The sequence below is a fragment of the Drosophila montana genome, unplaced genomic scaffold (assembly GCF_035044405.1).
Source record: "Drosophila montana isolate Dmon_TW-CO22-7 unplaced genomic scaffold, ASM3504440v1 contig_3833_1, whole genome shotgun sequence".
Taxonomy (NCBI): domain Eukaryota; kingdom Metazoa; phylum Arthropoda; class Insecta; order Diptera; family Drosophilidae; genus Drosophila; species Drosophila montana.
The window spans coordinates 843,515-867,680 of NW_026998704.1; the positions used below are offsets into that span (position 1 = coordinate 843,515).

General features: G+C 45.6%; 4 protein-coding genes across 17 annotated transcripts in view; 3 read left to right on the top strand and 1 right to left on the bottom strand.

Moving 5' to 3' along the window:
- The first annotated feature begins 1,008 nt into the window (after window positions 1–1,008).
- On the top strand, window positions 1,009–8,125 carry LOC135437666 (probable cytochrome P450 4aa1). Its single transcript, XM_064695697.1, has 4 exons — window positions 1,009–1,202; window positions 5,476–5,659; window positions 5,725–6,108; window positions 6,169–8,125. Exons 1-4 carry the CDS (start codon window positions 1,185–1,187, stop codon window positions 7,110–7,112), a joined length of 1,530 nt encoding a protein of 509 aa, XP_064551767.1. The 5' UTR covers window positions 1,009–1,184; the 3' UTR covers window positions 7,113–8,125.
- Window positions 2,327–3,079, top strand: LOC135437692 (cytochrome c oxidase subunit 6A1, mitochondrial). Its single transcript, XM_064695730.1, has 2 exons — window positions 2,327–2,868; window positions 2,928–3,079. The coding sequence occupies exon 1, from the start codon at window positions 2,446–2,448 to the stop codon at window positions 2,752–2,754; it is 309 nt and encodes a 102-aa protein (XP_064551800.1). The 5' UTR covers window positions 2,327–2,445; the 3' UTR covers window positions 2,755–2,868; window positions 2,928–3,079.
- Strn-Mlck (Stretchin-Mlck) overlaps window positions 7,673–24,166 on the bottom strand; it is a 31,118-nt gene continuing 14,624 nt past the window's right edge. For 6 of the 13 annotated variants that reach the window (XM_064695659.1, XM_064695657.1, XM_064695656.1 and 3 more), the window contains 18 exons: window positions 23,298–24,005; window positions 23,064–23,236; window positions 22,656–22,743; window positions 20,531–21,851; window positions 20,325–20,457; window positions 18,331–18,499; window positions 16,380–16,425; window positions 15,442–16,313; window positions 14,974–15,385; window positions 14,575–14,908; window positions 12,014–12,343; window positions 10,833–11,107; window positions 10,223–10,765; window positions 9,823–10,164; window positions 9,651–9,752; window positions 9,415–9,592; window positions 8,551–9,310; window positions 7,673–8,459 (listed from right to left, as the gene is read on the bottom strand). In XM_064695659.1, coding sequence (XP_064551729.1) covers window positions 8,110–8,459; window positions 8,551–9,310; window positions 9,415–9,592; window positions 9,651–9,752; window positions 9,823–10,164; window positions 10,223–10,765; window positions 10,833–11,107; window positions 12,014–12,343; window positions 14,575–14,908; window positions 14,974–15,385; window positions 15,442–16,313; window positions 16,380–16,425; window positions 18,331–18,499; window positions 20,325–20,457; window positions 20,531–21,851; window positions 22,656–22,743; window positions 23,064–23,236; window positions 23,298–24,005 — 7,136 coding nt within the window. In that variant the 3' untranslated portion in view covers window positions 7,673–8,109. Of the gene's footprint in view, window positions 8,460–8,550; window positions 9,311–9,414; window positions 9,593–9,650; window positions 9,753–9,822; window positions 10,165–10,222; window positions 10,766–10,832; window positions 11,108–12,013; window positions 12,344–13,069; window positions 13,287–14,574; window positions 14,909–14,973; window positions 15,386–15,441; window positions 16,314–16,379; window positions 16,426–18,330; window positions 18,500–20,324; window positions 20,458–20,530; window positions 21,852–21,936; window positions 22,210–22,655; window positions 22,923–23,063; window positions 23,237–23,297; window positions 24,006–24,166 lie in introns of those variants that run through there. The other 7 variants (XR_010437730.1, XR_010437731.1, XM_064695655.1 and 4 more) reach the window with 6 other exon arrangements.
- Window positions 16,664–18,524, top strand: LOC135437669 (uncharacterized). 2 transcript variants are annotated; one of them, XM_064695701.1, is made up of 3 exons: window positions 16,664–16,885; window positions 16,981–17,174; window positions 17,234–18,524. In XM_064695701.1, exons 1-3 carry the CDS (start codon window positions 16,758–16,760, stop codon window positions 18,262–18,264), a joined length of 1,353 nt encoding a protein of 450 aa, XP_064551771.1. In that variant the 5' UTR covers window positions 16,664–16,757; the 3' UTR covers window positions 18,265–18,524. The 2 variants fall into 2 exon arrangements, with proteins under 2 accessions (XP_064551771.1, XP_064551772.1); XM_064695702.1 differs by lacking the exon at window positions 16,664–16,885 and having other exon boundaries at window positions 17,003–17,170.

The window sequence follows — 24,166 nt, forward strand, 5'->3', positions numbered from 1 at the left end:
GTCAGCAATCTGTTCTTACTTTCATTTTGAAATAAATTACTATATCTATATCCGCCGCAAAATATCCTACAAATTGGGGGTGCAGCTGTCAGCCTAAAAGTAGGCAATGCCCGGCTCATAAATGCCCAATTGAAATGTTCAAATAAACACGTTTTATTGTGTCAACATATTGAAATTTCACGGAAATGTTGATGATAATATTTGTTAGCTTCTTCCCGAATATTGATGGACATTATGCAGTCGTCAATTTTTCACTAAGTTCTATGCATTAACAATGTTCATTAAATTTATGCAATTAACTAGTTGTTTGCGGTGGGTCAGCCGGGCGGGGGGAACGGGGTATAGGGCATTGCTCGGGTCTTAAGTGGACACTGGATTGCACTTTAAATAAATAAATCGATAAATAAATAAATACTCATTTGGGTGGACATAGTAGCATGCTTAAAGTAGAACAAGTAACTAGAGCAACGTTTTAAGCCCAGTTGAAGAGCTAAGTCGAGAGCCTAGAAACAGGCCCACATATATCGAACATATATATACATATATATACATATACATATACATATACATAATATTTCACTTTAGGTCTACTCCTAGTTCTGGTTACCTTAAAGTAGAACAAGTAACTAGAGCAACGTTTTAAGCCCAGTTGAAGAGCCAAGTCGAATATCATTCAAAATTAGATGCCTAAATTTCAGGCCTACAATTATCGTACATTTAACGCATAAATACAAAAATACTTCACTTTAGGTCTACTCCTGGTTCTAGTTACTTAGCACTTCATTTAGTTCTCATATACATCTATATATATATATAGTATATATGCTTGTTGTCTCCCATAATTCCGACTTGAGTAGCTGCTGGAACTGGCTCTTTCTTCATCTCCGAAGGCAACGTCTCACGTACGCCCCATTGAAGCGATTTTCGTTTTATTTTTTTCTTTATCGTCGGACATTTTGCTTATAAATAGACGTTGCCCGGCCCGAAATCGACCATTTGAAACTCAACTGTCGGCGTGTGTGAATCGAAAGAGAGAAAAAAGACATTGTGGACTTTAAGGACAGTTGCGAAAAGTTCTATAAAAATATTCAATATATACATATATGTATCTATATACTGTGAGAAATCGGTGAGAGTGCGTAGCGTAGAATTTAAAGAGCAGAAATTTAGTTAAAACCCGCAAAATGATTGTGGAAAAAGTGGTGAGTAAAAGTGAATAATCCAAATGGAGATATTTGTGAGAAATCGAAAAGGAATCTTAAATAAAACAAGAGAAGTGAGCTAGTGAATGCGAGTAATATATATATATAAAATAATATAAAATAATCGAATTAAAAAATAATAATATAATTGAAATATATACAATATTATTTAAATATTAATTGAATATTTGAATCAAATCTATAAAAGGAAATACGATTTAAGATATAAGAAAAAAAAAACTATGCAAGTCCTTTTAGGTCTATAAATGGATATTATAGTAAAAGATTTTGGAAACAGAAATTTAATTTAAAAAATAAAATAATAGAGTGCAGTTTTTATAAGAGAGAGAGAGACAGAGTGAATGAGAGAATGAGGCTTAATAGGTTTTTAGGTAGGGTTACAAAGTGAAAGAGAGAGACAGAGTGAGAAAGTGAGGTTAAATAGAATCTGAAAGAAGTGCGATTTGTATATATATATATATTAAAAAATCCACAAAATTTGAAAACCTCAAGTAAAAAAGACTTCCATTAAAAATTATGCAATGCGACTTTATGCAGTTGACACAAAAACTTGAAATTTACTTTTGGTTAGTTCAAATACGGAGAGTGTGATATTTCCGCTCTTCGAAGGCGATATCAAAGTGACTTAACAGATATCTCATTATTATTATAAGCCCAAAGAAACTGTGTACGGTTGGGGGTGCCGTTTTTTTTTTTTTTTGGGTTTTTGGCTGGGCTTTTGGGCGTGTGAGCTGCAAAAGACGCTGATGATGATAATTTATAGAATTAGTGAGAAATAATCATGTACATTTATTAGTGGGCAGGTGTGAAGTTTTGTGCAAATACGCCAGTTAGCCACGAATCCGCCGGGCTTATGATACATGATTACGATCGATCGATAGATAGATAGTTAAATAGTTCGGCAGAGCGGAAGCCGCGCTTCAGCGGCGTCTCTGGCCAGCTTGTTTGACCAGGTTTAGTGTTCCCCTTGAAAGTTCCTAATTGCCTGACGCTCGGTGGGTGGGCGGGTCATTATTTTGTAGTCGCCTGCCTTGTCGAGCAAAAATTCAAAATTCAATCGAGTTGTTTTATGAATTTCCTTCTGCCCTGTGTGTAGCATAGACATTTTCCTGGCAGACACATTTCGGAGCTGGGCAACAAATATATATGTGTATATATATATATATTTATATTGTGAAAGAGAAGTAAAAAATTTTGTATAAATTCTAAACAATCGAGAAGAATGTCGCAGTTTTGGGAACGCTATGTACGGCCTGGCTTCAGCCAGGTCAGCCGCAATCTGAACCTGATCGGCGGCAAGGCCAGCGGCTCGATGCTGTGGAAGCGCGTCACATTCCTGGTGGCCACGCCGGCAATTGCCTTGTGCATGATCAATGCCTATCGCTCCAAGGGCGGGGAGCAGCCGCGCCAGCCGTTTGTCAAGTACGAGCATCTGCGTCGTCGCAACAAACGCTTCCCGTGGGGCGACGGCGAGCGCAGCCTGTTCCACAATCGCAATGCGAACGCATTGACCGAAGGCTACGAAGTCTAAGCTTACAGAGCGGCGGATCGGGAGCGCGCGCACATTCGGGATCGGTTGCGGATGCGGATGCGGATGCGGGTAGGGATATTCTCAAAGGGGGATCTAAGATTGTTACGATAATTGGTAAGCAGCTCGCCAAGATCCAGGCCAGGCAGAGAGAACTAATTGTGCCCTGTTTCCAGGCTCGTTTTGTTATCTTTTGTTATCAGCTGTTTCCAGAATCGAGAGAAAAAAAACCAGAAATAGCCGGCCATAGAAATCAATGACAATGTAATTATGCATTCGCAAGATATGTATCGAAAATAAAACTGAACCGAACGCGCACAGACACAAACACACACACGTTGGCTTTTTAGGTAACCCCACCCCCCCCCGGTTAGTATTTGGGGCGTGGCACGGCGACTTTCGCTTTCGGAAAGTCACATTTGACTATCATACGCATCTAATTTGCCATGCTGCACCTGTACCACGACTTACAATTATTTATTTTTATTTATTTACAAATTTTTAATGCATATATGTATTCATATACAAGATTATGTTCATACAACATTTTTACGACCACAATGCGCAATTGACCCTGAATCTTGTGCTTGTGGTGTGCGTGTGTGTGTTTGTGCATGTGCGTGCGCGGATGTGCATGTAATGCTCTTTATTTTTAACTTAACATAAGGTATTTGTTCAGATCGAAAAAATCGTGCCTAGTCTATGGTTCATTTTTGAAACTTTGAACAAATCTTGATAGACGCCAAGTTTTGTTTGAAATTTATTTAGAAATTTGCCATGTATTGCCTTTCTATGCCATTCTCATGAATAAAACCTGAAAAAAAATCTTGCCTAGTCTATGGTACATTTATGAGAATCCGAACAAATCTTTATAGACGCCAAGTTTTGTTTTTTTTTGAAAATCTTTCATCTAGCGCCTTTCTATGCGATTCTCATGAATGAAAGTTATGCCCATCGATTTTATTATCTTTTCAGTAGTGCTTTTTTGACAGTGATTTTTTAGATTTTTGAAGATGCGATTCTCATGAATTCAAGCAATTCTCACCGATTTTTATGTTTTCAGTGCTGTTTGATTTGACAATGATATTCAAAAGTTATGGGAATTGTTATCATACGTGATATCCCTTTTCATCGCCTTTCTATGCGATTCTCGTGAATTAAATGTGCTGCCTTCAAATTTGATTGTGTTTAGTGTATTGTTAGTTAGTAATTGGTATTATATATTGATTTTCACACGCATTCTCGCTCTTATTTTCTCACTTGCTCCTGATCTTGATTGATTGCGCGCTTTTATATTCTCATTCTTTCGCTCTCCTCTTCCATACTCTCTAACTTCTTCCCTCACTTAAATATTTTATTTTTATACGCTCTTCTTGAATTCAGTTAAATTGATATATATGAATATTTTGAATAGTCTATACAAATAATTAGTCATTCTCACGTCGAAGCGAAACTACATTTAGTTCCTGTTATTGTGTGCAATTCGGTTTGGTTATTATGTTTTTGTTTTTTTAAACCACAAAACAGTTGACATACGAGTGCTCGTATTTAATTGCTTGACGCTTTTACTTGGCCAAAGCCCAAATTGAACAAAGCCCCGCTCTGGGAAAAAGGCGAAAACAAAACGTGCGCCCATGATCTGAAGCTGCTTGGCGATCATCATTAATCAAAATATTTTGTTTCGGCTTATGAATGGGCGCTGCGGGTTCTTGTCAACCAGCTTGGCCCTGAGCTTGCTGAAAGAGCAGAGCTAAAGATACAAATGTATCTGTATCTGTTTCTGTAACTGTATCTGTATCTGTATCTGTTTCTGTATCCGTAACTGTATCTGTGTATCTGTGTATCTGTGTATCTGTGTATCTGTGTATCTGTGTATCTGTGTATCTGTGTATCTGTGTATCTGTGTATCTGTGTATCTGTGTATCTGTGTATCTGTGTATCTGTGTATCTGTGTATCTGTATCTGTATCTGTATCTGTATCTTTATCTCTGTATCTCTGTATCTCTGTATCTCTGTATCTGTGTATCTGTGTATCTGTGTATCTGTGTATCTGTGTATCTGTGTATCTGTGTATCTGTGTATCTGTGTATCTGTGTATCTGTATCTGTATCTGTATCTGTATCTGTATCTGCATCTGTGTATCTATGCATCTCTGTATCTGTGTATCTGTATCTGTATCTGTATATGTATCTGTGTAACTGTGTATCTGTGTATCTGTGTATCTGTGTATCTGTATCTGTAACTGGCGTCCTTGCGTGGCTGCACAGTCAATTGTTGCCGAAATCTCGTGTGAGGCGGGCATATGAAAGCGAAATTTGCGTGTGTGTGCATGTGTGTGCGTGTGTGTGTATTAAATGCGCATACGACGTTGTCCCAAGCAATTCACACCGTTTGGCAGGCACTTTCGTCGATTATTTCGGCGTCTGTGGATGGCTGAGTGTTTACAAAAACTTACGACATGAGGCACGAGCTGGCTCATAACACACACTAATGACGTTCCCAGTTAATTAGATTGTGTGTGTGTGTGTGTGTGAGTATGTATCTGTGAGATATGTATCTAAATGCTATTAAGCTGAAGTGCGTTCAAGGGCCAATTGTCAAAGGGGGATTCGGGCAAATATATTTTACGCACTTGATTAAATTGCCCAAAGTGCAAACAAATTGTTGACTAACCAAATACCTTCTCTCTTCCCTCTCTCTCCCACCGGCCCTGCCCACTTATAGCTGGAACGTGCCACCAAATCGGAGCTGTGCAGCGCTTTGGCCCTGTTGGTGCTCTCGTTGAGTATCTATGCCTTCTACACACAGCTGCTTTCGTATCTGAAGTCGGTGCTGCTGTCGCTGCGTCTGTCGGGACCGCCATCGCTGCCCTTTCTGGGCAACTGTCTGCTGATCAACGAGAAGGATCGTGAGTGCTTAAATTTGAATCGTATATCTCAATTACGTATACGCCCGGTATCTCGTCTTTTGCAGTTATGCGAAATCGCGCTGCGCGGGCCTTTGATCTGTATGGCTCGCTGGTGCGGATTTGGGTGCTGCTGTTTCCGTTCTTTGTGGTGCTGCAGCCGGAAGATCTACAGGTGATACTCTCCTCCAAGAAGCACACGAACAAGGTCTTCTTCTATCGGCTCATGCACAACTTTCTGGGCAACGGGCTGATCACGAGCAGCGGGGTCAAATGGAGCACGCATCGCAAGCTAATACAGCCGGCATTCCATCTGAGCCTGTTGGAGAAATTCATAGACACCTTCGTGGATGCATCGCAATCCTTAAACGAGCATCTGGACGCCTCGGCGCTAGACATCGAGATCAACATTGCCAAATATGTCAATAACTGTGTCATCGATGTGCTAAATGGTGCGTTTAGCTTTCCTTGACCTAGTCCAGTCCAATTCCTAATCCGATCTTACCTTGCAGAGGCTGTGCTGGGCGTGCCCATCAAGAAGAAGGGCCTCGGCCTGATGGAGGATTCGCCGTTTCGCAAGGGCAAACTGATGATGCCCGCCCGATTCGCACAGCCCTGGCTGCTGCTGGACGCCATCTATCAGCTGACCTCGCTGGCCAGCGATGAACTGAATCAGAAGAAGCGTCTGAATGATTTTACGCGCCAGATGATCAAGCGCCGTCGCGAGATTATGGCCGATGCGGCCAACAACAATGTGGAGCGCAAGTGTCTGCTGGACTACATGATCGAAATCTCCGAGAGCAATCCGGACTTCAGTGAGGAGGACATTGTCAACGAGGCGTGCACCTTTATGCTGGCCGGCCAGGACTCTGTCGGCGCCGCTGTGGCCTTTACCATTTTCCTGCTCGCCCAGAACGCGGACTCGCAGGAACAGTGCTACGAGGAACTGGAGCGCATCTTCGACTACAGCAATCGTGCGCCCACCATGAGCGATTTGCGTGAGATGCGCTACTTGGAGATGTGCATCAAGGAGGCGTTGCGTCTGTATCCGAGCGTGCCGCTCATTGCCCGCAAGCTGGGCGAGGAGGTGCGTCTGGGCGCGTACACATTGCCGGCGGGCAGCAACATCTTCATCTGCCCGTATGCCACACATCGGCTGGCGCACATCTATCCCGAGCCGGAGAAGTTCAAGCCGGAGCGCTTCAGCACCGACAACGTGGAGCAGCGGCATCCATATGCCTTCATACCGTTCAGCGCTGGGCCGCGCTACTGCATCGGCAATCGCTTTGCCATACTGGAGATCAAGACAATTGTGTCCCGCCTGCTGCGCAGCTATCAGCTAATGCCTGTGCCCGGCAAGACCACATTTGAGGCCACATTTCGCATAACTCTGCGCGCCTCGGGCGGCCTCTGGGTGCGGCTTAAGCCGCGCCAGCAACACCCAGATGCAGTCTAGTGGAAGCAAACTTAGTGTAGGAAACGAGGCCAAGGCAGCTGCGGCCCGAGGCATCAGTGAAAATTGCCAAGTTTTGATAACATTCCCAAAATGTGACGATTCATTTTGCCCAGTGAGAAGTGACAATGAAAGCGTGAAACATAGCCAAGTGCGCTTCGCTTCTCCCTTTAAACTTAGCCTTACTCCTTAACATTATCTAAAATGCCAGACATGCTGTTGAGAGTCGAAGCAAGAAGCGTAGCGACAAGTAAAATCAAGGACAAGTGATTCCAAGCAACAGCTTGTCATGCTTCTCTCTTAATTATCGCTTTGTCAGAGAAGCGAAGTGAGAAGCAATGCTTAGACTTGTCTAATTTATGGAAAAGGAATGCTGCACTTCTCTCGATGCTTCTCGCTTTCATTGTCACAAGGGAAAATATTAAGTGAATCTAAGAATAAGCTAGTCTACTTGGGTTTGCTTCTTACGCAACTCGCAACTCGTCCTCACAAACCAATATACTCTTTTTGCTCTCTGCGAACAGAGTATAAGGACTTTTATCGCTTAAATAATGAGTCGGGGGTTTCTTGATGGATTCTTGCCTATAGCTTGACAGCGTTGGCTTCGTTATATTAACTTTAATTAGTATGGTAAATAGATATTATGTATATAAATCGATACAATAATTTAAATATTTAGCCTTTGTCTAGCCTAAGTGCAGTGCGATGTGCCTGTGCCAGTGCCAGTGCCTATAATGTTGGGTGCATTTTGGATTCGGATTTGGATTACAATTAGTTCGCATTCGCAGCCATATATATGGTATATATGTATATGCCTATACATATATGTAAATATGTATGTTACATATATATTCGAGTGTTTCGTACAGATTTTCCTTGGGTTTGTTTTCTTTTTTGTCTGTTTTTTACATACACAACACAAAACAAAATAAAAAAAATAATTAATGATATTTGCAATAATAAAGTGAATTAAGTAAATCAGCTTTAAGCGACATAAAAGCTAGGACGTGATATGTTTCGTTTCGTTGAATCTATTGATGAGACTGCGCGCACGTGACTCGTGCCCGTGCCCGTTCCCATGCCCGTTTCCATGCCCGTTCCCGTGCCCCTGTCCATGTCCATGTCCGTGTCCATGACCGTTTCCATTCCCCTTAACCTGCGCCTGCCGCTGTGCGCTGGCCACCGTGTGCTGTTGGGCAAGACGTTCCGCTGTCTCGCGGACGCGACTGCTCAGCCGCGTTGGCGTTGCGGCGCGCTGGGGCAGCGGTGAGCTGGGCATGGATTGGGTTTGTGTTGGTCTCGCTTTAGTGGCGCTGCCGGCAGCTGACCTGCTCGCTGGCCCTGCAGCGGCTGTGCCAATAGAGAAAAGACAGAGAGAGAGAGAGAATTGTGAGTATATAGGGTATTATGCAAGTCGTTGTAAGCTAAGCAAATTGATTACGTTTACTGATGCGACCCATGCTCGCGACCTTGGCGATTTGATTGGGCTCTGGGGCAGGCTTTTTATGTGCAGAAGCAGCAGCAGCGGAAGCAGCAGCAGCGGAAGCAGCAGCAGCGGAAGCAGCAGCAGCGGAAGCAGCGGCAGCGGCAGCATTTGATTGCTGGAACCTGTGCTTCAGTTGGGACACCTTCAGCTTGGACTCGCAAATCGGCTTGGTGGCATGCGGCTTTGGTTTCTCGCGCGTGCAGCTATCCTCCAGTGATTTCTTGCGCATCTTAATCGTATTGGTAAAGTCGGACAGCATTATGGGTTCACCCTTGGCAGGCAGCTCCAGAGCCGGCACGCTGCTTGCAAACGTGGCTGCATTGTCCGAGGCCTCGCTAGCCTGGCTTGCTTTGGCTATTTGCTCCAGCTTGTTCTTGGCCAGCGTGAGAAGCAGCGTCTCCTGTGTGCCCAGGCTGCCATTGGAGCACTCGCTATAGCCGGAATCACTGCGTTCGCTGCACTGCGACTTGTCGCGCAGCCTCAATACGCCCGTCGTCTTCCGCTTGTCCACGTGCGGCATCTCGCCGCTAAAATCATCCTCCTCCTCGTTCAGGGACGCCATTTGCGTGCTGCTCACATGGGCGGCACTCAGCATGCTCAGACCAGAAATGGAGGGACGCGGACTATTGCAAGCGCCCATGGCAATGGCCGAATTGCGACGTGATGCTGACAGCGTAGCCATGCGACCCAGGGCGCGTATAGCATTGCCCGTTTTCTAAGCAGCGAGGAGCAAGCGAAGCATTGGTTAGACACAAGCAAAAAAAAGTGGGAGCAGCAGTTAGTTAGGGTAGCTGTGACTTCGGCATCCTTTTTACTGACCTGCCACTTGCGTCGTATGATGAACTTCTTGAGCTTGTCCGTGCAGATTTTGTTATTGCTGAGATTCTCGTCATGGCGCTGGCACAGCCACTTGGACTCGAGGCACTGCTGGGCAGTCAGGCGCGACTCCTTGCGATGGACAAGCAGCTGTGAGATAAAGTCCTTGGCCTCTTGAGAGCTGTAAGCAGTAAGAGTTGGGAATTGGTTTAACACAAAGATTGATCGGAGCTACGTACACGCAATCAAAGGCCTCATCATCATAGTCGTAGTCCGCACGCGTTATATTCGAAAAAGTTTCCACATCCGTGTCGCCCATAAAAGGTGACAGGCCCGAGAGACTGCAATAACAAAAGAATTTGCAGATTAAGTAAAGTCAAACAAATACCTATCCATTTGTTGTGCGCTTACAGTACGTAGCAAATGACGCCGACGCTCCACATGTCCGATTTAAAGTCGATGGGTTCGTAGCTAATGATCTCCGGCGGTATGAATTCGGGCGTGCCGAAGAGCACACGCACCGGCGCCTTGGTGTCCAGGCGTTGGGCCAAGCCAAAGTCTATGATCTTAATCTGATGACTGGTGCGCGTGTGGCACATTATGTTCTCCGGCTTCAGGTCCAAATGCACCACGCTCTGGCTATGCATATAGGCAACGCCCTCGCACACCTGCCGCAGAAACAGAATGCAGTCCAGCTCGGTCAGCGTAAAGTCATCCGCGACAACGCGCTCGAACAGTTCGCCGCCCGTAATACTATATAATGGAAGCATAATGAATCTGTGGGTATATGGACACAGTTGACGGTACTCACTATTCCATGACCATGACAATTTCGCGTGCGCTCTCGAAGGAGGCGGCCAGCTGCAGCAGCTTGGGATGCTGCAGTGAGCGCATTATGGATATCTCCTCGAGCACTTTTTGGCGATCGCGTGATTTGATGCATTTGATCACCTTGGCGGCCAGCAGCTGTTCGGGCTGTGCGCGCTCCTGCACCTTGTAGACCACACCAAAGCGTCCCTTGCCCAGCTCCTCGATGATTTCGAAGCGTGCCTTGAAATCCCCGCCAGACTGCACAGACACAGCGCTCAGGGAATTGGCTGTTGCATCTGCTGCTGCAGCAGCAGCAGCATCCACTGTTGTGGCTGTGCGTGTCAACTGCACCAGTTCGCTGACCTGGCTGGGTGCACTGCGTCCGTGTATGTTTTCGGCGCGAACACGAAATCTGTACTGCAGCTGTGGCAGCAGATCCTTGACGGTATAGGCCAGCGTATCCACCACGCGGGTCAGCTGCTGCCAGTCAGCGTTATCCTTAACGCTATCACAGTCCGTTGGCTTGCAGCTCTGTATCTCGATGCTGTCGGTGAGTTGCAATTAAATTATGAATTAATGCAATTTAATTGATATGACAATTGCGCACTTACATAAAGCCCGTTATCATGCAGCCGCCATCGTAGGGCGGACCACACCAGGCTATGGCCACACGATCCGGACCGAGCGAGATACTCGGCTGTCCGCTGGGCGGCTCTGGTGGTCCCTCAACGGCCACCGAGGCGGCAGCTGCCTCCACGCCATATTCGTTCATTATTTCCGCCGTATATTTGCCGCTGTCATCAGCTGCGATGTCCGTTATATAAAGCGTCGATTGCTGCGCCGTGCTGCGAATTGTCACATTGGCGCCCTCAACAATGGGACGGCACTGTAAAGGCAAAGGGTACAACAAGCGTATTAGTATTGCGGCCAACCTTCGATGGGCACGCCGTCGTCGTCGCCTTGTTGTTATTGTCTTTGCGGTTTGCAACAATTACGTCAATACCGCAAACTGATCGTGACACAGTCACAGACTCTCCAACTAACTAGATCCGCGACTAGACCAGAGACTGGAGACATGCACCATGCCCATACGCAGCATTGAGAGCATCTGGGGTTTGTCTGTGGGGCGGGCTTATTTAGATAAAAGCATGATATGGGATCATGGTCATAACAACTGTGCTAATCTTCGAGCTGTTGACGGCTTTTTTGCCCTAATTAGGTCGCTTGTCAACTCTCGTTGCGCAACAGCTTTGCGCAAATGCCCGATTTGGCTCAGAACCGGAACGATTTACATAGAGATCAATAAAATTAATTACATGGGGATCAATCAGGCAAGCAGACAGGCCAAGCCTATGTGTAGAGGGTATTTTTAATTCTGTCACGAAATAAGTTACGCAAAGCGTAACTGTCTATATATATAGCCGGGGCGATTTAGTCATGTTCGTCTGTCTGGTTTTTAGAACTTACAAGGTTCAAGGGTGCAAAATTATATAACTATATCATTAAGCTCTAGAGGAAACAACCTTCAAAGTACTTTTTAGTTTTAGAAGATCTCTAACCTATCTACATAACTGTATCAAATCGGACTATATATATATATAGGCACATTTAGGAAGTATCTATCGGGTATATATATCTATATAAAACATTTCCAAGCTACATGTCTAGGGTATTCAATCTATTCGTTACTTCTGCTTAAAGTTGTCTCGACAAATTATGCTCTATGTCTGTTAGGGTATCCAGCTTTAGCCAGCTTTAGATATCTCTGATCCCTTTGATTTCTGATACATACCGCCTTGTACCAGATGACTTTGGTGTTGGGGAATGGCTCATAGTGCACGCTCAGCTGGACATGGCCGCCAATGAGTGCGGTGCAATCTTCGGGGCCTTTCAAAATGCAGCTGCTGGCAGCCAGCGAATAGTTGTTGTCGTGCTCCTTGCTCTGGTTGCTGCTGCTGTTGCTGCCTGTGGGCAGCACTAGGAGGCTGGTGTAGCTGCGGGCGGCGGGCGTGCGTCGCTCCGCCTGTGGATGCTTCACTTGCAGACGCAGCTCACCGCTCTGGGCCAGCTGGACGTCTCGCAGGCGCAGCAAGCGAATGCCGTTCTCCGGATACGACTCCAACTGTAAATGAAGACAAAGTGTTTTAGCAGCTGTGTGTGCAAGTGTGTGTGTGTGTGAGGAATTTTCGCGTGCAAATGTGGGTGTGTGTGTGTGTGTGAGGAGCTTGCGAGTGCAAGTGTGTATGTGTGTGAGGAGTTTGCGAGTGCATGCGTGTGTGGGCATGTGTGTGTGAGGAGTTTGCAAGCGCAAGTGTGGGTGTGTGTGTGAGAGGAGTTTGCGAGTGTGAGTGCGTATGTGTGTTTGTGTGAAAACAGCTGGCACATGGAAGAGCAAATACTTGAGTGCGGCTCAATGACAATGCCGAGCCAATGAAATATGCGCCTAGTTAAATTTTCTATACGATGAACACAAATATTTATATATATATATATAAATAGGTACATATATATATGCTTATATCTGAACAATTGAGAGCTCAGGCAGCGCAAAGCGAGGCGCCAACGGCCAGTGTCAAACTGAGAATATCGCGACACCCCACCAATTAATTATTGAGAACATTTAACAACAACAAAAATCCGAGCAATGCGAACGCGCTCGGTATTTGATATCGGGCACGTTTTCGGTTTCAGTTTTAAGTTTCGCTCGTAATGTAACTTTCACGCTACGCGCGCGCGCTCTTATCAGTCCCGGGCTTAAAAGTTATATTTACATAGTTGTGCATTATCTACGTATGTTCTTTGATATCGATATTGCGGATCGTTAGCAATAATTGCCAGTTGCCATTACCTGTGACATCGTGTCTGACAACAATTTGTTATATCGTATTTGTTATATCGTATTTGCTATATCGTATTTGTTATATCGTTTTTGCTATGGGCGATCTGCTGGTTGTGTGCGCCGCTTGAAAGCCATTGAACGAGTGTCTGGGCTGGGACCTGGGACTGGGACTGGGGCTGGGTTGGCTGCTTGTTTGCTCTCCGATCGAGCATCGCATCCGATTGGATTCGACGGCGACGCGTCACTAACATCGTTTGCATGCGTTGCGCATGCCGCGGCATTTTAATCTTTTTATACCCTCAGAAAATTGGTAAGCAGGTTATATTGACTGTGCGCCAATATATGTAGCAGAGAGAAGGCAGCAACTTCGACTATATAATATAAATAAAATATATTCTCATATATCATACTCAGAAAGAGTTTGTCAGCTTACGATATCTTCTCCCATTTCAATATCGATTTTTAGACTTGGTTTTTTAAGCATAATACGAAGATTATAAGAGCTACACCAAACCTTATATGGAATATTTAACTTTTTGGGCACCTCCCCCCATTTATCACAGAATAAGATATATATCTTTAAACCCTAATCCCTGTACTTTGGTATACGCACATCTTTGTGTGCCATGTTGAAGCCCTGAAAATTTCATATAGATCGGACCATAAACAACGGAGTTACTTAAGACTGAATTTCCAATACATAGTGTAAGGTAATGAAGAAGAAGCACAGCCGGAGAAGGAAGCATGTTTGTAATGCCAAAATTCAGGAGTATCTTCTAGTCGGGCACTCTCGCCTGGAGCACCTTTACTTGTTTGTGTGTGTGTGTGTCTATAAATGCTTGCGTATTGTTATTGTTATTGTTATTGTTTTCACCGCATAACGCTCGCCGTTGACAAGGTGTAAACGAAGCGCTTTTGTTTTCATACACGTTCAAAAAGGGGAAAAGGGTATATTGGCTCACTGCAATAGCCGTCTCACTTTGGGTATATAGTCGTGCGGATATCAACACCAAGCTGTTCTCATTTCGTTGACCACGCCTACCATCTATATTTGTCACAATTTTAAAGCTACAGTCATACAAGTTTGCAGGTAGACCACTCACGACCTCTTCTTACGATCGATAAAATCTATATCCGATAATAATTGTGGCGGGTGGCCTGCTTGAAGCTGTTATTGGACTGGGAACGAGTAGTACGCAGTGGGTTTCATCCGACTGAACGAAATGGCCAGCGGCAAGGCAGCCTCAAGTGCTGGTCTGCTGGAGAGCCAGCTGCCAAATGAAGCCAGGTAAAGCGACAACACATCATGCCAACAATTTGGGTCGCACACAAATTGCTTCATTAGGATCCTTACCCCAAAGGGGTATATGTGAAATATCAACAAGCGTGAAGGCCTTAAGAGCTAAGTTGATTATTAAAAGCATACAGAAGTCGGTGTGTGCCAACTGTGTATCTCACTCTGGGTTATACGTTTTGGGTCAGACGCTCATATTGTGTGTGTGTGTCTTACGCACCGTCATGTTAAGTGAGTCATCCGATATGAGTTTTCCATTGAGATACCATTCGGCATCCGCTTCGCAGGGGTAAACACGCGCATAGAAGAGAGCTTCAGCTCCTGACGCACACACCACCGGCAGCGGTGTCTTCAGCAGCTGTACGCTCTCGTCGTGCCGCGTTAGATCCCGCTCCAGCACGCACAGCTCACCGCTGCTGCTGCAGTCGCACTCGCAGTCGCCGTCGCTGTCATCCGACGTAGACGTGTACACCTGACAGCTGTAGATGCCGGAGTCAATGTCAAAGGCGTCGTTGATGCGCAGACAGAGACAGCCATTGCCGTGATCGATGTAGCTGTAAGACAAGCATGCAAGTGAATAGGTATACAAAGCAGTTGTGTGGGTACACTGAATGCTCACTTGAACTCCTCGCTGTCGGGCAGAATTTCGCCATTGCGCAACCACACGTAGCTGTACGGTTCGGCGCTATCTATGGCACAACAGAGATCGACCACCTCGCCCTCAACGGATTTGGTAAGCTCCGACAGCGGCTCAGCAATGGCAGCGGGGCGATGTTGAATTTCAGTACTTGATCCATGGAATTTGACATCGATGGAGCTAATTAGGGGATCATGATCGCCGCTTATTATGCAGGTGTAGACGCCCTCATCGTTTAATGTAACGTTGTCCACAAATAGCATAGCCTCATCCTCCTGCAGCACAATGTGCACCCGATCTGAGGGCTCCAGCTCAACGTTATTGTGATAGAATCTCACCGAGGGCACGGACGAGCCACGAAAGCCACTCGCTAGCGCCATGCGACCGCCAATAGCTAGAGTATACACAAAACTTGAATAATTGCTCTTGCGGCTGATGTCATTTGCGTACCTGTGGATGGGCCCATGATGCGCCGATATAGATAGGCATTGCGTCGCGAGGAGGAGGCACGAACGCTTCGTGTCGAGGGCGACTTTGAGTAGCGTGAGCTGCTAATAACGTCCAGACGAGCGGTGGCTTCTATGCGCCCAAAGTCATTCTCAAGCGTGATGCGGTACAGGCCGGCATCGTCAAAGCCAACTTCATCGATCTCAATGAAGCGCAGATCATCGACTTCCTTGACAGCAATCCGTGTGGTTGGCGTGACAATCAGGCCATCCTTGTCCCAGGTGGCCCAGGGCGTGGGATGACCAGCAATGGCGCATTGGAAGCGCACGCTGTCGCCCTCCTCCACGACACGATTGTAGGGAATGGCTAGGAATTTGGGCGCTGATATGCAACGTGCATCGCTGCGCCGGCGCTCCACCGAGCCCATGTGCAGATCAATGCTGCTGTTGCGGTAAGAAAGTCTCATGGGTGAAAAGCTACGATTGGGCGTCGAGCGCGGTGTGGAACGTGGCGTGGAGTGGGCCGATAGCAAAGCACTTGGCCGTGCCAATTGCCGGCTGAGCATGTTCTCCTTCTCCTCAGGCACATCCACAATAATGCAGGCTGACGAAAGGGTGCGGCCCACTGAATTCTTGGCCACACACGTATATTCGCCCTCGTCCTCGGCATAGACCCGTGGTATGCTCAATGTGGCCTTCATGCCGTCATATGACATTATGTAGTCTCTGTCGCTGGGCAAGACGTGGCCATCCTTCTCCCATATTATATAGGGCTCCGGCATTGCCTCCACATGGCACTCCAGCGATATGGCGTCTCCATCGCAACAGCGCAGATTGCGTAGGTTGCGTATGAAGCGCGGCAGAGTTTCAATATTGCTGAAAGGCAGGCATAAGGCATTTAAATAAAATATATATTGTATTTATTTAACAGAAAACACTCACCCATGTCTCGTGTGAACCTTGTCCATGCGATTTTCTTTAAGTATATCTGCAAAATAAAATAATATTACATTTTGGCGCCGTTTACCAATTCGAATGTAGCGCTACACAACAGTTGAGCAGCGCTGAGCACGGTGAGTGAGTGTTGCTTTTGGTAATGTACTGCAGCCCCGGCTGCGGCTATTTATAGCAACTGATTCCAGCGTTACACAACAGTTGAGCAGCACTGAACGTGGTGAGCGAGCGCTGCTTTTGCAGCAGCCCTGGTTTCGGCTATTTATAGCAACTCATTTTAGCAGCCTGTTGTTTGTGTCGGTCAATTTCAGCGTCGTGTTTGTGTTATTTTTTTGTTATAAAAGCAACTTTATGTAATTAATACAAATGCGTGGCTTAATCATTGTGCCCATGGACTTGGAACCCGGCTTCCGTAAAGCAGACATACACAGCTTACCCACAATTACCAGCGGAATGGTGTTCAACTTTTTTGCAACAGCCACAGACAACAAAATGTAAGTGCCGCCTTTTTAAACACACACACACACACACACACTTAAAAACTTTATATATATGAATTGCTAATGCTAATAAACTCTTTTTTTTATAGATCCTCGGAGAACAACGATTTGCTGATAGATTACGTGCACCTTCGCCGGCAGGGCGAGCTATGTGAATTAAAAGCTTTGGTCTTCTCTGCCGCAGACTTCGCTAATACGGAAACACATGCCAATGTGGCCATCAAGGTACTGGACCATGAAAATTCCCTTACAGATGGCCAATGCAGCCTGTGCGCCAGAGTAGGTAAGCAGGCTGGCAACTTGCACTTATAGAAAATTAATAATAATTTGCATTAATTATAGCTGTGTGCCCGCATGTTGTTGCCTTTGTATTTTGGCTGCACAACAAGAGCACAGATAAAAAGCCCACAGCTCTGTTGGAATTCTGGGGCAATGAGCTGGAGGCGCTTGTTCAACCGGAGCCCACAAGGGCAGTGCGCATAAAGGACATGGTGCCCATGCGAGAGTTACCCACCGAAGCGGATGATGAGGTGTCAAGTCCTAGCGAGGGCGAGGAACGTGCATTTCTGACGTCTGTGCTCGAGGAGCTTGCCATTTGCGGGCGTGATTCAGCGCTGTACCGTCAATGCGTGGAAACCACAGATGAATTCGAGTCCATACTGATACACCATATGCTGTTGAAAGCAGCGGAATATAACATATACGATGTGCATAGTTTTATGCAGCACTTGGAACTGCAGGCGCAGAGTGGTCTCTTCGAAGGTCTCAGCGAGGTGACCAAAAGACAGTACAAGTCAAAGCTGTGGATAGAGGCGCAGTATATGCGCATACGCTGCTCCATGATGCACATGATTGCCACACGCAAAACCCAGGAGGAGGACGAACAGATTTTCAATATGCTCTTCTGCAAGGGACGCGACGAAGACATTGAGGATCGTGTGCAGCAAAAACAGCACAAGCGTTTCATATTGAAACAGACCGAAAAACTGGAAAACAAGGAGTATCTGGAATGTGGTCTGTTGCTCCACGAAAACTATCCCTATTTGTGTGGTGCCCCAGATGGCATTACGGATGATCACATTGTCGAAATTAAATCACCAAAGACTGAGGAAGACTTTGAGAAATATCTCGAGGCACGCGAATCCATTGCGCCCAAATACATGGCCCAGATACAGACACAAATGTTTCTGGCCAACGTGAAGAAGGCGCTCTACTGTGTGCTCAGTCCCACATTCGAAACGAACGGCGCTCTGCACTACGTTTGGGTGCAAGCCGATCCCGAATTTGTGGCCAGCCTGCTTGGCATGGCCGATGAATTTTGGAAAGATGTAGTCTATCCGCGTCTCATCAGCATTTATCCACAAGCATTATGAAATTCAACCGGACAATAAACATACAGCTACAACTAGTCAATAGATTTAAGGAATAATACGACTCACCTTTGGCGTAAATTTGCAGGGATATTACAGCCTTGGTCTCGCCATGGCAATTGCTGGCTATAACTGAGTAAGTGCCGGTAAAGTCCAATTTGGCGCTGGGTATCTCCAAGCGATACTCCGGCCCCTCGCCGATGCGTCTAAAGTGTGGTGCGTCCTTGTAGTACTCCGGCTGCAATAAAACAGAAAAAACAAAAACCAAATCAAAAAAAAATATTCTTAATAATTGACACTTGGAATGCTGCAGCTGCCAGTGCAGCGGCCATAAGGATCGTCACAGATCGCTGAATGAATGAATCATGTAAGTCTCATATATGTATGTTCTTTATTCATGTTATATAGTTGTTGTTGTTGTTGTGCACAGCGTATGGCCATATAAGCACAAAATTTAATTTCGCGACTGTCAATAGGAAAACTGGTAACTGGAACTCGCATGTGTGTTGGGTTGCCCACCCTGACCTCCTGCTTCCTTGGTACGAGCAGCGGCACGACTGTGGCTAATAATTTTTCGCTCGTTTTGATTTTTTTTTATTGTTGTTGTTGCTGTTGTCGTTTTTATTGCTGTTGTTGCCTTTTTGGCTCTGGCCAGTAATTGTTTGTAGAGAAAAACAAGCATGTTATTTGATATGGGTTGAACTTGAATTAGCGTTTGACAGCAGATCAGCTTTATAAGAACTAAACTGCCCATGCTATGTGTGTGTGTGTTTGAGAGTGTATCTGTGTGTATGTGTGTGTAAATTGTATAACAACTGCGATTGACTGCGCGACGTGTGACGCAGTTGTCTGGTAATTCGAGTAAGAAGCAGCTGCAGCTAATAAAAAAAAAAACTGCATTGTTATCCCCTTTGGCAAAGGTATTACAATTTTGGTCACGCATTAAAAAGTGGGCAATGCATAATATATATGATAAGCTGGATGTGTGCAGGTCTTTTTTTTGTTGTTATTTGGTATCAAATGCATTGGAAATGTTTGGTTTTTTGTGAGTTTAAAAGTCGAAATCGAAAAATATTGGAGAGAAAAAGGTTTGATTGGGATTTAATTAAAGCACATCAAATCTAGAACCTAGTTCAAATTTCTTTTAATAATATAAAAGCTTTTATTATATGCAATAAGTAGCATGGATCTGGCTACTGTTCCTTTCAATTACATTAACAGCATATTAGTTAGTTATATGTACAAGAATTTTAATTAAAAATATTCCTTTCGCTTAATCAAAGAACTGGGAATAACTTTTGATTAAATGCCTTAATGGTCGCTTAGACAACTTATCCAACGACAGGCACAATATATTTAATTTAAATTAATGTGGCTGATGAAACTCGTTGTAGACTGGGAATAAATCGAAATCATTCGGACTTCATCAATACTTTAAAATGCTGTTCACAAAACTTTAAAAGCATTTTTAAAGATGAGTCTCTAACTCCGCTTTGCCAAATATATTTTTGTTAAAATATATTAATTATGAATTAATATATTGGACACTTCTTGCATTATCTAGTTTACCTTTGCCACACTTTCTTGGGTCTCTGTTGGTTAACACTTTGCTCGTTCAGGCGGATCAATTGGTGTTTTGTTGATATATATTTTTGAAATTTATCCGCACGAGCAACTGTTGTAAATTGGAATGTCGATTGCACTGTGACAACTGTTTGAATAGTTTTACACTTTTTTATATACTATTTATGCAAATAGTGCGGAATTATTTATTTTTGCCATTTCCTGGGCCCACAGAACTCATTAAACTGACTGTTCGGTAGTTTTCTTTTTGGCGTTGGCGCACTTGCACTTGAATTTTATATTTTTTGATATCGCAACGAGATATAAGCTCGTTCTTGGCAACAACAACAACGACGACGACGAGTGCGACCCACATTTGTTGGCGCCATGAATGCAACTGACTCCGAAGCGTGGCGCTGCGCAAGCGCTTGGAACCTGCCGCTGTCGTTGCTGACGTCACTTGGCTAAATGATCGAGAAAAAAATAAAAAAAATACTCACATTTAGAAAATCGCGCAGCCAGACAACGTCGGGCTTGGGATCGCCGACCACTTCGCAGAATATGATGACGTTGTCGCCCTCGTAGGCTTCGCTGGAGCGCGGCTTCACCACAAACAGCGGCTCCTTTGAGTAACTGCGGCAGGGTTTTTAAGATTAATAAGATAATCATGATTTGTGGCCAGGTTTAGTGTGTGTGTGCTACTCACGGCATATCGCTCGTCTTGATGCTGGGTATTTCCAGTGCGCGTTGTGGAGTTGCAGCTGATTCGATCTCCTCGATGGCCACACGGCAAATTGTCTCCACCTTGCCGACCACATTGGAGGCCACGCACACGTAAATGCCCGCATCGCGTGGTGTTGCCTCGGCAATGATTAGTTCCACATAGCCCGTGGAGTCTAGAGTGGCGGATATGCGTCGACTAGGGCGCAGGCGCATGCCATTGCGATGCCAGCTGACGCCCACAGCGGGATAGGCTTCCACCTTGGTGGACAGACGTATTTCGGCGCCCTCGCGGAACACATAGAATGGGTCGAGGGGTACGTAAAAGTCGGGTGAGATGTAAGCGCGTATGCCTTTGTCCACCACCAGGCAGCTGTGGCAGGACACGGAGCCCAGCTCGTTCTTGGCCGTGCAGGTGTAGTTGCCGCTATCGTCGAGCGTTGTGGCTGCGATTTCCAGCGTAAAGAATTGACCCTCGGCCGTGATGAGATGCCGCCTATCACAGCTGATTAGCTGTCCATCCTTATACCAGAGTATTTCCGGCGCGGGATAGCCCACAATTTGGCAGGTGAGACGCACCGGGTAGGTGACCTGTACGCGACGGTCTCGCAGACGCATCGTGAAAATGGGCAGCGATTCGCCAAGCTCAGCCGGATGGCGACCGTGTGCGATTTCCTTCAGCCTCGAATCCGCCTCATAGACCCTGGGATCAGATACGACTTGCAGGCGTGCAAAGGTGGAGACGCGTCCCTTGGAATTGGTTGCCTCGCAGGTGTAACGTCCAGAATCGAGCTCACAAACTGTCGCTATGGTGAGCGCACAGGTGGAACCGATTTGGCGTATCTTGACCCATTCCGAGCTGTTGCTCAGCTGAATGCCATCCTTGTACCAGGTGACTTTTGGACGCGGCGCACCGCGCATGTTGCACTGCAGCGTAAACGAGGAGCCAAGCAACGCCTTCACCTGTCCCGGCAGAATCTTGACAAATTCCGGCAGACACTCGACGCCGCCCACCTGCAGGGCGGAGCTGGTCTGAACCGCTGGCCCCCAGCCATAGCGATTCTTGGGCGTCACCCGGAAATGGTATTCCAAATTGGGCTTCAGATTGAAGGCATCGAAGGAATTAATGGGCGTCAGACCTAACTCGCGCCAATAGGCGCCACCCTCATGGCCAAGAATCCATGCCTCCACTTTGTAGGCAATGACAGGTGCAGAGTTGGCGCTGACGGGCTTGCCCCACGACAACGATATGTGGCTGGGTCCGGAGTCAACGACCAGCGGTTCGGTTGATATGCACCCGGGTGGATCTAGGTAGAGTGTGAGGTGGCATAGAGTTTGCATAAATAATGATTTTTGGTTCGAGGGGGCATGGGAAATCAAACGCAATACGCCCCGGAGAAATATATATATTTTATTTTCTTGTTTTTTTTTTCGACTACGTAAATGTATAAGCTGGATTGTTGTGCTTTATATAATACGCTATTTGTATACGATAATAAAATAAGTAAATAAGTCAATCGTTCAGAAATACTAACAAAAGATAAGTTAAATACACGGATAATTTGTTTGTGTTTTTTGGGCATTCATTGAATCTCACAGGAAATTGCTTTTGAGAAGTTTCTTGATTAACGGCACAGGAGGCAAACAAGTTGGAGCTGAAGCGATCTGCAAAATATGCAAGTCCATGCGCTATATAATACTTGAGATAAAGCTGAAACTGAAACACTGAAACTTGATTGACTTAACACACAGACAAACGGAATGAAACATCAAACAGACGGGAGAGAGAATCAAATATGAGACATGGAAACGAGCGAATGGAACACAAACGGAATGCTGAACACAGCGACAAAACAGCGGAATGGAACAAGGACACACAACAGGAAGGAAGTCGAAAGGATGTCCATGCGACATGGAAACGAGCGAATGAAACACAACCGGAATGCTGTACACAACAATGGAATGGAAACATGGAATACGGACAGAAATTGGAAATACAAAATTAAGAAATATAGGAAACATTTCTATACTCAAATTATATTTTGAATGGAACACAAATGGATTGCTGTAGACAGGACACACAGGAGTAGACATAGATTTAATGAACTCACCTCTGAAATACGAAGTTTCACTGTAACTGTCGAGGGGTTGGCCCCATCGTGGTTGCGTTGGGGTTTCAGAGCGAGCGCGCGGGTTAACCTATATAAGTTTTTGTATTCAGAACGATATTATTGTTTATTTGAATGAACACATAGAGTCGGGAAAGTTGACTTAGAGCATAAATATTTTGGTGCGTTTAGGGAGGCGTTTGAATTTGCGCAAACAATAAATAAATAGAATTGAAATAGGCTTTATTCTTTCTTTTTGGGCGTTTTAATCTAGAAAAAGAAAAGCGTAAAAAGAGAGAGAGAGAAAGAATAGCAAAGGTTAGTTAGCAAAAGCATTAGATAAATAGCCAGACATTCAGGTAAAGCGACGGATAACACATAGCACAATAGGTAGTCGTAGGCAGTACGTACTGTAATGGTGACGAATATTCTGTCCGTTCCAAAGTCGTTGCGGGCAACAACGAAATAGGTGCCGGAGTCGGAGATCTGCGACTTTTGCACTGTGAATCTGGTATAGTCATCGGATACCTCTTTGCTAACGCGATCCGATTGGGTTATATCCTTGGTGCCCTTCATGAACACAACTGCAAGGATATGCAACATTATTAAATTGCACAGAAACAGAGAACGTTTGGGAAATCTTACGCTTCGGTTTCGGATCACCCGCAATGCGGAAGGACAACGAGAAGGGATCACCCACGGCGATCTTCATTTCGGTTTCGGGCCTGGACAGGAAGAGAGGCGGACGTTCGTCCTTTTCGGCGCCCACGGCGACATCAATGTTGACGTGCGACTCAATGCGTCCATAGGCATTCGAGGCGAGACAAGTGTAGGTACCCTCATGCTCAGCCCCGGCATTCATGATGGTCAACGTGTAGACGCCACGCTCGTTCATGGTCTTCACATTGGGACCATCAACATTCCGGCGATCGCGGAGCCATTTAACCTCAATGGGCGTGTTCGACTGCATAAACTCAGCGGAGATGGCAACGGTGCCGCCATTGCAGACGGTCTGATTGCCCAGAGGGGTCAGGAAGTGCGGCTTGTTGGGATCGCGATGGAAGAAGCCGTGCGTTTTCTGCTGTGTGAAACGCTCACGGCCCGCAAAGTCCACCTGATGGGTCATCTTATGTTGGGCGCCCTCGTTGGTCGCTATGCAGGAGTATATGCCAGAGTCCTTTTCGGTGGGATTGCGTATGGTCAGCTTGCAGTAGCCATCGGCCTGATCGATCAGTTGATATTTCTCATCATTCCTGATGGCTTCGTTGCCCTTCATCCATTCGATCTCTGGCCGGGGCTGGCCACGCACGCGACAATCCAGAACCAACTCATTCTCATTGAGAGAATACGTGTCTGTTAAAAATATATAGATCAAAGAGAGGTTAATCAAAAACAAGACCCAAGTTGAACTTGACAAACAAAAGCGGTTAGAACAGTAAAAGAGACTGTATGCAGGCGTATGTTTTTTTTGCGGGACAGCTCCACGTGGCGTTCATCCATAGCTCTGTGGAATA

Coding starts and splice junctions, on each gene's coding strand:
- LOC135437692 (XM_064695730.1), top strand. CDS start 2,446: ATGTCGCAGTTTTGGGAACGCTATGTACGGCCTGGCTTCAGCCAGGTC.
- LOC135437666 (XM_064695697.1), top strand. Junction 5,660..5,724: donor GCTGATCAACGAGAAGGATC/GTGAGTGCTTAA, acceptor CGTCTTTTGCAG/TTATGCGAAATCGCGCTGCG. Junction 6,109..6,168: donor TGTCATCGATGTGCTAAATG/GTGCGTTTAGCT, acceptor CTTACCTTGCAG/AGGCTGTGCTGGGCGTGCCC.
- LOC135437669 (XM_064695701.1), top strand. CDS start 16,758: ATGCGTGGCTTAATCATTGTGCCCATGGACTTGGAACCCGGCTTCCGT. Junction 16,886..16,980: donor ACAGCCACAGACAACAAAAT/GTAAGTGCCGCC, acceptor TTTTTTTTATAG/ATCCTCGGAGAACAACGATT. Junction 17,175..17,233: donor CAGCCTGTGCGCCAGAGTAG/GTAAGCAGGCTG, acceptor CATTAATTATAG/CTGTGTGCCCGCATGTTGTT.